At 40.6% G+C, this 13,616-nt stretch overlaps 1 protein-coding gene across 1 annotated transcript; it reads left to right on the top strand.

Moving 5' to 3' along the window:
* Positions 1-223: 223 nt before the first annotated feature.
* On the top strand, positions 224-12,302 carry AMDHD1 (amidohydrolase domain containing 1). The gene is made up of 9 exons (XM_009286771.1): positions 224-326; positions 846-989; positions 2,000-2,064; positions 2,844-3,121; positions 7,383-7,608; positions 8,595-8,719; positions 11,074-11,167; positions 11,573-11,733; positions 12,188-12,302. The coding sequence occupies exons 1-9, from the start codon at positions 224-226 to the stop codon at positions 12,300-12,302; spliced, it is 1,311 nt and encodes a 436-aa protein (XP_009285046.1).
* The last annotated feature ends 1,314 nt before the right edge of the window (positions 12,303-13,616 follow it).

Consider the following 13,616-nt stretch of genomic DNA (forward strand, 5'->3'; position numbering starts at 1 on the left):
GGATCGTAACTGCTACCCTCTTCTGCCTCTGTTTTGTTTCTAGGTGAACGGACATGAACTAATAGCAATCCTATAAATAATTGGTGTAATTAATGAAATTATAGTTAATAATTACCGTGTATAATTACATCTTTCCTCTCCCATTTCTAAATGCTCTAACTTTTATTTGCCTCTTAAAAATTCAGCCGTGTAGCTTAGAGGTACCTTCAGTGAGGTACCCATGATGACTCCCGGTTACTATTCCAGTGGTGTGAAAAGAGCTGGAGAAAGACAAGGCTTAAAGGACAGAGGTGCTGCGTGCACCCCGGGAAGCTCCTCTCGCGTAGGTGAGGTGGAGCTCCATGCGTGGCTGGAGGGGATGCCTCAAGTGCAGTGTAGGGATCCATCCTCAAGCTCCATGGGGGGAAAATTGCTGTTGAACCAAAGGTTGGCCCCGAAGAGATTTATCCCTATGGTTTCTAAGGGCACAAGGGTATGATTCAGGTCCAGGCAGTGGAGGCTGGCGATGACAGTTTGATTTCCGTGAGGGGAAGAGTGCCCTGCAGATACTTGCTGGAGGAATGCTGTATATTTGCTGATCCACAAGAGAAAAATAATGTTGTCTAGCAGAAATTAGGACAAAGGAGTACCAAGGTATCGTCCTGAGGGATCTAAGCAGAGGACATGAGAAGTGTTATGGCAAACAGCTTGAAATGCATGGCATTACCCCATCGTTTTCTGTGCATCTGTAAGATTAGCAAACCACCTCCTGCGTGCATCTTCAGTCCTGCTGAAGGTCCCTACCCCTGCTTTCAGAGAGGGGTTGCTCCAGGAGCTCCGCCAATGAGCAGTTGACTTTTCAACAGGCTCACACTTCCTTTGTTCGTTGTCTGTTGTTTGCAGAGATGGTTGTATCAAAGCTGTGGGCCAGGCAGATGTTATTCGCAATCAGTTTTCAGGAGCAACATTTGAAAGAATAATTGACTGCTCCGGGAAGTGTGTGTTACCAGGTAGGTGTATTTTTTCATAATGATATAATGCCGAATGGCGGCAAGTGCTTAGAGACAAAGTAAATGTGTATTAAACATCCCTCCATCCTTTTTCCTCGGTATTCAGTACTGGTTTGATAGTATCTTGTGTTGAGGAGCAGAGCATCATAGTTTCCTCATGGGGAGTGCTCCAAGGAGAAGATTGCAGCACTCGGGGTGTTTTTTTGGGCTTCATGGTGGAGCTGTGTCTCTTCTTGGTTTGTCTTACATCTGTTCCTCTGTATCATAGATCACAATGGTAACACAGCTGGCCCGCTGACTGTCTTTTCAGATTCACCTCTGTTTTCTCTACCCTTTCTGTCCATCAGCTGTTCAGCCGTGGAGCTCTGTCTCTACGTCCTGCCTGCAGCTGGTTGGAGGCAAAAGGGCAGCGCAGGATTTTAAGTCACGTACTCTGCAACTTTACCTGATAAAAAAATAAGCCTGGGCAAGTCTATTGCATGTTAAACTTTGCAAGTGGTGTTAACACACGAGCTGTTAGACCTCTGTTTCATTTGCAATGGGCTTGGGCATTCAGTAGTGTTGGTTTCAGAGCTCATAGAAAAAGCTCCCGCTGGAGTAAGTGGACTGTTGCTAGAGTAAGTGCTAGCATACTAAGCCCAGCCTAAGCACTTTGCTTTTTTTAAAGAACACAGACTTAAAGTCTAATGAACTATTTCAAAGTTTGTAATTTATCACTTCTTCCACAGTCTGAAAACATCATCAAAACAGCGTGAGGAACTGAGCAACTGATGCATTTTCCTAGAGACATTTTGCATAAGGTGTCAGCCAGTACACCTAAAAAATTTGAAAGAAAATTAATAGCCTTTGAAGAAAATCCTAGATTTTTGGCTGATTGGATTTTCTTTTTCTCTAACCAATAGAGGCTTTATAGGGGAGTTCTGCTGTCCATTTCATTTGCTTGCATGTTCATAAGCTTTTCTCTTACACAGTGGAATAACCTGAGTGTACATTTACTTTGTTTTCTTTAGGCCTGGTAGATGCACATACACACCCAGTGTGGGCTGGTGATAGGGTTCATGAGTTTGCAATGAAGGTAATGGCATAAAATTACACAGCTGGATTTTTCTTCCTCTTTTTTTATGCATAACTATTTCTACTTTCTAGTGACTCCCATCTTTCATTTGTAGAAAAATAGATTATTTCTGTCAGATAATCTAACTGAGGGAGGAGGGATGATTTTTGAATACTGGTAGGCTGAGAGAGGAGTGTAACTGCAGCCTTTGCAGCCAGCCTTGATATATTTTTGCATTAACTGAAGCAATACAGGAGTGCCACCTTCTATTACCATCTAAATCTTGTTTTTTTTTTTTTTTTTTTTTTTTCACATAATGAATTTTTAAGCTAGAGATAGGTTTTCCCCTTGGGTTCAGGGGGAAGCAAATCTTCAGAGTAATTCTCTTTATGTTGCTTCTTACATCATTTCTTCACTTAAGTGGAGGGGAGAGAGAAGAGGAGGGGGAGGGAGGAAGAATTAATGGGTATTTTCCCCCCACACTTCTCCTCTCTCTTTTTTTTTTCACATAAATGAATTTTTAAGCTAGAGATAGGTTTTCCCCTTGGGTTCAGGGGGAAGCAAATCTTCAGAGTAATTCTCTTTATGTTGCTTCTTACATCATTTCTTCACTTAAGTGGAGGGGAGAGAGAAGAGGAGGGGGAGGGAGGAAGAATTAATGGGTATTTTCCCCCCACACTTCTCCTCTCTCACTGCAAAGGCACCTCAAGGCACTTTCCAGAACCCCTTGGATAGAAAATGCACATTTAATAGCTAATTGCATGGGGGGGGTTGGTTTTTGTTTTCTTTTTTTTCCCAAGCTGGCAGGTGCGTCCTATATGGAGATCCACCAGGCTGGGGGAGGAATACATTTTACTGTGGAACACACTCGGAAGGCCACAGAAGAAGAGCTGTTCAGTACTTTCAAACACCGACTCGAACGCATGCGCAGAGCAGGATCTACGTTGGTTGAGTGCAAGAGTGGATATGGCTTAAACTTAGAAACAGAGCTTAAAATGCTCAGGGTGATCGAACGCGCTAAGCAGTCCATGGATATTGGCATTTCTTCAACGTACTGTGGAGCTCATTCTGTGCCAAAGTAATACGACTTGGTTTTTCTTGCTCTTGTTAAGTATTACTGCTTTGCATTGAAAATTAGCTGTTATTTGCAGAAAGGTTTCTTCTGCCCAGCCCTCCTAAAATATAACATATTTGAAACAAGAGCTCTCCTAAATTTTAATTTGAAGGAAGAAGGGGAAGCATTATTTAATGGCTACTCAATGCCAACATAAGCTTAGCACAGAATCCCTGCCTCCAGCTGATGCTCGCACTGAACATAATGCGAATTACAGGCTTTCCTGTACAGAAAGTTCTTCTGCTCGGGTTTGCTGCTACCCTTCAAGCTTAGTCTCTGCCATGAGCTTTTATTTTGACCAGCTAACAGAAAAAAATACTGTATTTAATCCTTATATACCTCAGTTAACAAAGCTTAATTATGCTTCCATACAATGAAGAATTGCATACATCTTATAGGTATGAGATGAGTAGAAGATTAAAGTACATGTGCTTAATCACAACTATTCTGATGGCTCAAGTAGACATACGATAAGACTTTCTCACTTTGACATTTTTTTTCCCTATGATGAAAATAACATCTTCAAGTTACCAGATTTCATTGTATGAAAGAATTAATGTTTTAGCTAGGTAGGTGTATGTGAAACATATATTTTGACAGACTAAGCGGTAGGCTGTTGCAAAACAAGGCATGTAAGATGGAGGCAGGCCTAGCATCACAGGGATAATGTGGCAATATTTAAGAGATGGTCATTTAAAAAAAAAAAAAAGCATACTCCAAAAAAAAAATCTACCTCTTCCGACATTCAAGAAAACATGACCTAAAAAAAATTATTTGCAATCTAATTATTGTGTATTTGGGGCAGGACGGCAAATTATCTTTTGTGATCGTAACCATTCAAAAGGAATCCTGTATCATCTTCAGGAACTGGAACATGGTTAAGAATAAAGTAACTAAAATCTGCTGAAAACACCAAATGCTTCTTTCAAGAAGTTCTACTAAAATTTGGAGGACTTAATGGTAAAATAAAATTGAGGTTTTTACCCCAAACTATATATTTTTCTTAACCTTTCCTTTCCTCCTCCCCTAAAAATCCTTGGAAGGATTTCAGTCAAAATCCCAATAAATAGTCTTTCCCACCAAAATATTTCAAGCATTTCTATAAGCTAAGGAAATAAATTCCAGTGTGTTTACAAATATATCAGATCTTATGTGTTAGAAAGACAGGTGTACCGTCTCACTCTCTGCACGGTTCTGTCCCCACTGATGCATGTCAAGCATAACAAAATATATGCAGTGAGGATATTTTATTTTAAGTAGGGAGAAAAGGTAGCTGGGGATTTGAGGAAATTTCCTGAAGGAAATACTGAATTATCTGTATTTTCCAGTTCGGGTCTTCTTAAATCCTCTTCTCTTTTCATTCAAATGTTCATGTCTAGAGTATTTTGCTTGAATTTTCTGCTACACTTCAGACTTAGTCTCTGCCTCGGGTTTTTATTTTGACCAGGAGGAATTCTGTGGCTCTTCCCTGATCCATGGCCTGATGTTCAGAACCGTGGTCCTCAGCCTTTGGCTGGCTCCTGAACATCTGGGCCGGTAACATGCTGAGGGAAGCATCCCACTTTGTCCAGTTTTAACCTCTGAATTTCCTGCAGCTTCCGTAACAGTGGAGGATCGCAAGGGGAACATGTTGCCCGCAGGCTTGGGGCTGGGAATTGCTCTTTGATATTATTTATGCAAATGAGGTGATGATCTTGTGGATTCTAGAAGCTGTTAAACAGACATCTTCCAAGTCGCTTAAGCTCATGCCAGTTTTCTTTCATCATTATATTACATAAAACTGCCCTGTAGTTCAGTTATGCGTAAATCCTCAAACAAAAGAGTAAGATTGATTTAACTATTTTTATTCAACTCTTCCTGGTTTATGTACATCTTAAAATGTAATGCCCTTTTTTGTTGTAGGTACTTAATGGCAACTCTTGATAGCCATTAAAAGTCTAATAATTTTCTGATTATTTTGGAATTATTATAGTCGTGCAAATTTGTTACCGCCAATCTGCTAACACTGAATCAATTTAAAATCATTCTATTTAATGTGAAACAAGAGAGCAACGTTATGCTCGCTCATGAAAAATGCTGCTTAGACCCCGGTGGGGCTGCTGCTGAGGAGCTTTGTTAAGTTCTTGCTAAGCCGTTTGCTTGCTTGCTTCTTACACTTGGCTTAATTTACTGTTGCAAGTCTGGCCTTTTACATCAGAAGCATCGCCAGAAAGTTCATTTAATTGATAAAGGTGTCATCTCTTCCATGTTGCCAAGTCTTGCAATATGTGGCCTGTCTTGTAAAGCTTCAGTATGTGGAGTCTTAAGGGGAGCCTACCTCCAGACTTGCCAGCATTTCCTTGCTTGCTTCTTACACTTGGCTTAATTTACTGTTGCAAGTCTGGCCTTTTACATCAGAAGCATCGCCAGAAAGTTCATTTAATTGATAAAGGTGTCATCTCTTCCATGTTGCCAAGTCTTGCAATATGTGGCCTGTCTTGTAAAGCTTCAGTATGTGGAGTCTTAAGGGGAGCCTACCTCCAGACTTGCCAGCACTGGCTATTCTTTTTTCCCCACTTAGAAATTAGCTTTGGGCAGATGTTGAGAACTTGCTGCGTGTATCTGTTCATGATTTCTAGGTATACGGTACTTCCGTCTGATTCTCTGCTTCTAGAAGGCACCATTGACCCATAATTCAAATTGACCCTGCTCTGCACCAGGGGTTGGATCAGATGAGTTCCAGAGTTCCTTACAAACACAGTTATTCTGCGGGACTGTGGTACAGTGCATTGGTAACAGGCAGTACGTACTGAAGTATGCGCCAAATGGTGCAGGCTACTTTAGTCTGAGCCATCCTAGAGAAAAATAAGGCTGCTCTGTTTATAGTGATCCTTGTTCCCGTCCATCGCTTTTAAAAATGCTTCCAGCTTCAGAACTTCCAGTTCTTTAGGAAATTAACCTAAAGAGCTCACAGCAGGGGGGCAAAGAAATAACTGCTCTGTCATCCCTCCAGTCATCATTTTGAATCAAATTCACGATTTTGAGGATGTCTGATTCTCATTTCTTTTTTTTTTTTCTTTTGACTGGCAAAGCTTCACTGGGCCCTTTTCATCTTTCGGAAGAAATTTTCAAAGTGATTTCCTGAGCAGAAGTCTCTTCTATTAGAACAACAGCAGTTTTGAGTTCTTGGGCATTATGTCCCCCCAAAAAGTGAAACCAAGACTTACGTTTCCCTCTGTTTTGTCTTGGCTCTGGTCCTAATCTTTCAGTCCAAATTCCTCCAAAGGCTGCAGAGTAAAAGGAGAACAAGGGAGAAGGCTTGGCATGGTAAAAGCTTGAGCAACCCCAACGACTGTTTCAGTGAGAGGTGAACAAAAGAAGGCCCATAAGCCGGGCTCTGCTCTGCTTCATAACCGCACAACCTCGTTTATAAATCCGAGCAGAATTTGGCTTCTTGAATTTACTGCCACTGTAAAACTCCCAACTTGCCCACATGTGGCACTCGTATAATGCCAGCCTGTGCATGCTTTCCGGTGCCTGAAATGAGGATTGAGATGTCACAGACATTTAGCTGCAGTATGTCACTTATCTTTAGATCTTAAAATTGCAAAATATTAACTCAGTTGCAGATTTTGGGATTGTTCGCTCTTTCAGAGGCATTTACTGATCTCTCCTGGGTTATCTTTGTGTAATAGGGGGTTCATAAATAGTTCTGACTTTGGCAAATTGAAGCTCGGGAGGCCCCTCTGATTTAGAAAGAGTTATCTAGCTATCAGTCTGAATGATATAAAAGGAGGAGAGGTAAATTTAAAATAATGATTTGTGCTGCATGTCCCCTTTGAGCTTTGATACTTGCATAAAAATATTGCATGAATACCGTTTAAAATATTTAAATAATCATTTACATATTTTAAATAGTTGTGTTTTAGAATACAGTATAAGTAGGTCAGAATATATGAATAGGAAAGCAGAAGGATTCGTTTTAAAATTCTCACGTCTTGGTTGGCGTCCAAGAAGGTAACCTTATTATCTAGTAATACAATCTAATATTCTTTGAATGGAAAGTAATTAGTGTTTGAGAGTACATGAATTACAGTAGTTTTAAATTTTTTAATCTGAAGGGGTTTTGAGTGATATGTATTTGCATCATTTTCTAAATAATCTAGTAATTGCTTGTACAATTTGAATGTTTGGCAGACTTCAAGGATGTTATTCTTACGGGTCTGTAACATTTTCTTTTCATTAGAGGGAAAACAGCTACTGAAGCCACAGATGACATTATCAATAACCATCTTCCTAAACTGAAAGAACTCAAACTAAGTGGTGAAATACATGTTAACAATATAGATGTGTTCTGTGAGAAGGGAGTCTTTGATCTGGATTCTACTAGGAGAATTCTTCAAGCTGGAAAAGAGATGGGGTTACAGATTAACTTCCATGGTGATGAACTCCATCCGATGAAATCTGCTGAGGTACGTCTTTCTTAACATTCAGTTAAGCCATTTTTGCTTTTTGCTTTGCTTTTGTGAGAGCTGAATCTTTGAAAGAATTGCAGTTTTCAAAACCAAGGTTTTCTTTTCTAAGACTTTATAAAATAGACCATTCATAGACATCTATTTCTATCAGATGATAGAAAGTGCAGCCCTTTTGCAGCTTTGGAGTTAAGCATATGGGAGGAAGCATTGACCTCTGGGACTAACATGCACTGCCTAATCAAACATTGACTTTGCTTATCTTCCACATGGGATACAGATGGGGAAGGTGGATATCCGTGCACACAAGAATGACAAAAACATGGTTTCTATGCAGCTTGAAAAATCTTTTTTCCTTAAATGTCCTGTTAGCAGCAACAAGCCAGACGTGCAGTGAGCACACTCAGAGGGATGGTTTAGTCAAGAATAGGCTCCCAAATATCTTGATAAAGAAAGTCACTCTGAGACCATGTTTCACCATCATTTAAACATTGCTTCCTTCCTGTGGGGTCTGCTCAAGTTATTCTCTGCTGTATTTAAAAACCAAAACAAAAACAAAAACAAAAACTTGGTTGATCATAAAAGCCTTTTTGATGCTTCACCATTGAAGGCAGCAGTTGCACTACTAGTTCTGCAACCAGTGTCAGTTTTGGAAACCCTTTTCTGCTGGATACTTTGTGAACAGGAGTGGATAATGGTTTTATCCATAGCTGTCCCATAGTTTGCATGTTAGTCTGTTAAAAACATCACTGAAGGTGCACTTCTACTCGGTGGATGGTTAATACCATTTTGTGATCAACTTTTCCTGCAGTAAATTAGCAAATACCTTGTCTCTGCATTTTGTTTGTTCTTTCAAGCATTAGTTATTTTTTTCTTTTCGTTAATTTTATATTAATAGTGAATTGTCTCCTCCAGTCATTTGAGAACAACACTGCTTTACTGAATTAATTGAGAACAGTGAGTAATTTTCTTGAAAATTTGCTTAGCTTGGAGCTGAACTAGGAGCCCAGGCTATCAGCCACCTGGAAGAAGTTAGCGATGAAGGTATCATGGCGATGGCAAGAGCTAAGTGTGCCGCTGTCCTTTTACCAACAACTGCCTACATGCTAAGGTAAGGCCACTAGATTGGAGGAAAACTTTTCTAACAGCAAAGCCATGTTTGTGGTTTTAGGGTCTTTTAAGGTAAAAGCATAAGCTTGTATCTATGCCTTAAGGATCAGGCTGGATCAGTGAAGACAATCACAAGTACAAAGAGCTGAATGAGCCTGTTCATGTCTTGGTTTTGGTGGAGATCCTCAAAAATGAAGCAATACCCTACTTCTGAGGGGTCTCACAGTAGATTTCAAGTGGTTCAGTCAACACTGAATTTAACCCTTATGACAGGCTAAGGTGATAATCAGGCATTCACTTAAGAAGAAAACTAGACTGGTTTTCTTTAATCCATTTAGCCTTTGAAAACCGAATTGGCTTCTTTTCAGGTAAATTATATCTGCAATATGTGTATTTGCTTTCTTGCAGAAGGTTTTGCTGGGAAATGAATCCTTTGATTCTCTAAAGCACTGAAAGACTGTGGGTAGCATTTTTTAAATCTCACCTGATTTTACCCAGACACCACTGAGGAGAATTGCCTTAAGAACACTATTTTCCATATGCAAATATTCCACATAAGCATAGATGGATCACCTGCTTACCGCTAATGCCAAAAATAAGCCAACTAGATGGTGAGGACCACGACCCAGTAATACCTTCCCTCCTGTGAAGAGAAGATCCTTGAGCTAATTTTGGTTTATTTTCAGCAGCCCGCTTTCTGAGGCATCGAGGCTTGTGCCGTTGCCACCTGTGTTCACGTCTATGTCCGTGCTTGTGTTTCTCTTTGTGGTTAGCTGTCTGTGTCCTGCACCAGTGCTTTTGAACCACTGGCTGATTGCAACTACATGCACCGCCAGAATACAGATCTCAGGGAGGACGTGTGATCCTGCAAACTGACCCCAGGCAGGGAGGTAAAGGAGACAAGCAGACACGCAGCCACCTGTGGAAAAGGCTGCGCTGTAACTCACGTGTTACTCCAGAGACTCCATGTGGTGGAAAGTTTATAACCTCAGGATAAGTCTAAGATGGGGATAATAACAAGCCGTAGGAAATGAGGCCTCGTTTGTTTCAGGGTCTGGTGCACTATTTACTGAACACCGGCCTCCCAGTCTAATACACTCTAAAAATGAAGAAGAGATATAACAGATAACTGGTTAAAAGAGTATTAGAGGGCCGAAAGCTGTGCAATGTATGAGAAGTTGCTGTGAGGCGATGTGGTACATCCTTTGCTGGCCTCCCTCAGCTCCTTCAGTACCACTTATGAGACCTCAGACCTCGGGAGCTCCTGCCCCTATATTGTCCCCTGGTTTTAAGAAAAGCAGTAGCGGCCAGGGCTTCACCTGATGGACAGAAGTGGGCCAAAGAGTGCAGCTGGAGAGTTGCTTAACGGTTAGCCTTTGCTAACCGTTGCCTGCAGTACTCCAAAGGAGTCTGGCAGCAGAGTGCAGCAGGGATTGCAGAGGCTGGAAGGACATGTGAGGATGGGGAAAGGCTCTTCAGATAAATCTTTTTAAACATGGTTAACTCCCAGAGCATCGTGTTGTGCAGGAGCAGGTGGTATTATCTCATAAATCTGCAAGAGGCTTCTATAAGGAGAGGGTTGTCTTATACCAAATGTAAGCACGTCGTTGAGATGTCATTTATTGTTCTTTTCTGTTAACTGCAGTGCTTTTAAAACTACTTTTTGAGCAGCAGATGCTCTAATGTTTCTTTTTTATTGTTAGACTGGTTTGGACACGATGTTTGGCGCTATTGGCTTTACAGCAACTATGGCTAAAAATTCTTAGAGAGTATATTTCTTAGTGCCCACCCTTGCAAACATCTACCCGGACTAATCCAGTGGCTGAACAATAATTGAAATTATTGAAGATATCTTTTGCATTAACATTGCTAAGTGAGAAAATCCTCTAATGTATACAAATTAAATTCACAGCCTCAACTTAGTATTTTGAATTGCCAGCAGAATCGGGAAGGGACTATTGCATTGCTTATGCCACTGCTCATATTTGGGAGCCTGTCTTTGAAGCTATAAGGACTAGAAAATTACTTTTTTGAGAAATGAAGATTTTCACCTTGTCAATCCCTAAGTGGCTGAGGTCTGGATAAATACCAGAATTTCAGTGGCCTGGAGCCTGATGCTTGATACTGGCTGCTGCCACATGCTGTTACTGCAAAAGCAGTGGATCACACTTCCCATTTATGCTGTCCATAGGGTGATAGGTAGGGAGCCAAGAGGCAAATTTGGCCTTTTGTCTCCAAAAGGATTAGTGTAACTGAAGGCATGAATGTAGCCAAACCGAGTGATGACTTTTGCTCTTGTAATTCATCATGTAATAACTAAGTGAATTGTACTGACAAGTGTCTTTTTCTCACTAGACTGAAGCAACCTCAAGCTAGAAAAATGTTAGAAGAAGGAGTTGTAGTTGCTCTTGGCAGTGACTTTAATCCTAATGCATACTGTTTTTCAATGGTAAGCTATTCCTAATATTTATGACACCACAAAATTATGAAATCTCTTACCAGTACAACTTGTGTATAGATCTTGTGCACTTAAAACAGTCTTCGTATCCGCAAAGAGAGCTGTATGCCCAGCTTAGACAATTGCTCATGCTTATTTATGTGGGTTGGTAGTTTTTGCCAGAAATTCTTGAAACCAGAAGGGCTTCTATTCTTCATATGTACCAAAAAGATTATAAAAAAGGCTCTCAAAGTTCCTGATTTTAGAGTTCTCATTTTGGAGTTGGCAAGATTTACATCATGCAGGAAAACTCCTTCTGTTGCACAAGGAGGGAGGAGAGTGCTTAGGGATTTGAGGCATGAACAGCTTTATTTGTGTTACTGGTAACTCCCATTCTCCACTTAACTTGCCTACTAGCCTATGGTGATGCATCTGGCCTGTGTAAACATGAAGATGTCAATGAATGAAGCACTAGCAGCTGCCACCATTAATGCAGCTTATGCTCTGGGAAAATCGGACACGCATGGCTCCATAGAGACTGGCAAGCAGGGGGATCTTCTCATCATAAATTCATCGAGGTTCGTTCTTCCATTGTCGTTTGAAATGTGATTTAACATAAGGGACTTTGCTTTTCACCATATTGTGGATAGTGGAGAGGTTAGTGAATTCCTCGTGCTTTAGAAGTTATTTTCATCTGAAAAAAGGGGCACTGCTAGCATTTTAGACCCATTTTCATTCACCTTAATCACTCCAGTGGAAAATAAAGCCTAAAACTTTTGGGGCTAATATAACAAATAATCCATGCCTAATTACAAATTATCTAAATATGGTACCTGTTTATTTTGTGGAAGGAATTCTCTACTGATTTGTACTTTAACTCACTGTATTCATGCAACAAGAGATCAACATGTAAACATGGAATAGTGTTTTCTGCTGGTTCAAGCAAATCTTTTGTAATTGCCAGGTATACTAGGTATGTGACCTGCTTTTACGCGAGTCTGGATATTCTTAAACATCTTGTTGTCTTTTTAGGTGGGAGCACTTGATTTACCAGTTTGGGGGACATGAAGCATTGATCGACTATGTTATAGTTAAAGGAAAAGTCATCTATCAAAATGAGAGGTGTGGGACAATGAGCAGTTACTGAGAGAAAACAGTAATTTAGGAAGCTACTGTAATCAAATTAGCATGGAATATTTCAAAGCAACAGACAAATCAGATTTGTATTTACTGGTAAATTGCTTGCCTGCTCACCTTACTAGCCCTCTTATTCAAATAAACTTTATCAAGCATTACCCATCTCATGCATCTTCATGTCCGTTGTCCTTCTCTCCACCACATAAAAATAATTTCCAGTTATATCTATTTGAAATAAGATAGTTTCCAAAAATGTTTTCCTATACAATTTTAATCTATGAAATTATTATACTTGAAAAAAACAAAACAAAACAAAAAAACCACCAATGAATGAAGACGTTCTGATCCAGGTAAGATTTATTGGGAAGAGTGATGTTAAGTAACCTGTGACGGAGGGCCAGGGGCTCAGGCATGCACATTTGGAATGGCGCTTGGCAGTGCTGGGAGGCAACAGCATCCCAAGGAAAAGTTCATAGCTCCTGGGTCTGCTCAGTCTCAAACTCGGCAGATACCAGGAACCACAGTCGTGGTAGGCGGCACAGTATCTTACCTCTCCAAAATACCAAGTCTCCTGGTTTCTGCAGACTTGAAACTCAGTGGGAGCCAGCAGCTGGGAGCCCAGCAAGGTACTGCTTATCATCTGGTCTGCAACACCTTCCCTTGCAGCTCCTTTGGGGCTGTAGGGCACAAGAAAGAGGAGCCAGGGAAAATGCAGTCAGGTACAGCACTCACTGGTCTGCTGAAAGTTGGAGTGCGCTGTAGGTTAGGGGTTGAATTAGGCCTACTATTGGCAATTAGTGATGCCAAAACCTTACAGGTTACCCCTAGCGGCAATTAGGGGTGAGGTTGTGGTCTGGTGAGTACAGCCAACCTCTCAAAATTTCAATCACCTTGAAACTTAAAAGAAGAGCACCTGTAGTCTCATACAGATGTTCCAAAAATACCTGATCTAATTTATTCTAGGCTGAATCTGAAATAACATGAGACATGTTTGTTCATGTAAGTTTGTGCTTCTGATGACAAGTTGAGTATGAGTATGATGACTCCTACTCTGAGCAATTTCAAAGCTTAAGATCCTGGGTTTTTTAAAGCTCATTCAGCTACTATTTTTTTCTGGGGCTTGAACCATCACTTGAGGATGTGGTATGTAGAAAAAAGGATGATACAGCTTTGGAGTTGAAGCTGCTGCAGTGTTTAAGCAGAGTCTGGGGTAGGGAGGGTCTCTGCACACTGGCTGAGGTTTTTCTTCAACTTTTCAAATGGATGATGGCTGCAGAAACAAAAGGGCTTGACTTTCTGAAGGTGAAGTCATAAAACTACACCT

The sequence above is a fragment of the Aptenodytes forsteri genome, unplaced genomic scaffold (assembly GCF_000699145.1).
Source record: "Aptenodytes forsteri isolate BGI_AS27 unplaced genomic scaffold, ASM69914v1 Scaffold360, whole genome shotgun sequence".
NCBI lineage: Eukaryota > Metazoa > Chordata > Aves > Sphenisciformes > Spheniscidae > Aptenodytes > Aptenodytes forsteri.

Bases quoted from the DNA above. Each gene is read 5' to 3' on its own strand.
- AMDHD1 (XM_009286771.1), top strand. From the start codon at position 224: ATGACTCCCGGTTACTATTCCAGTGGTGTGAAAAGAGCTGGAGAAAGA. The intron at 7,609-8,594 runs GTACGTCTTTCT...AAATTTGCTTAG, and splicing joins ATCCGATGAAATCTGCTGAG to CTTGGAGCTGAACTAGGAGC. The intron at 11,734-12,187 runs GTTCGTTCTTCC...TTGTCTTTTTAG, and splicing joins CTCATCATAAATTCATCGAG to GTGGGAGCACTTGATTTACC.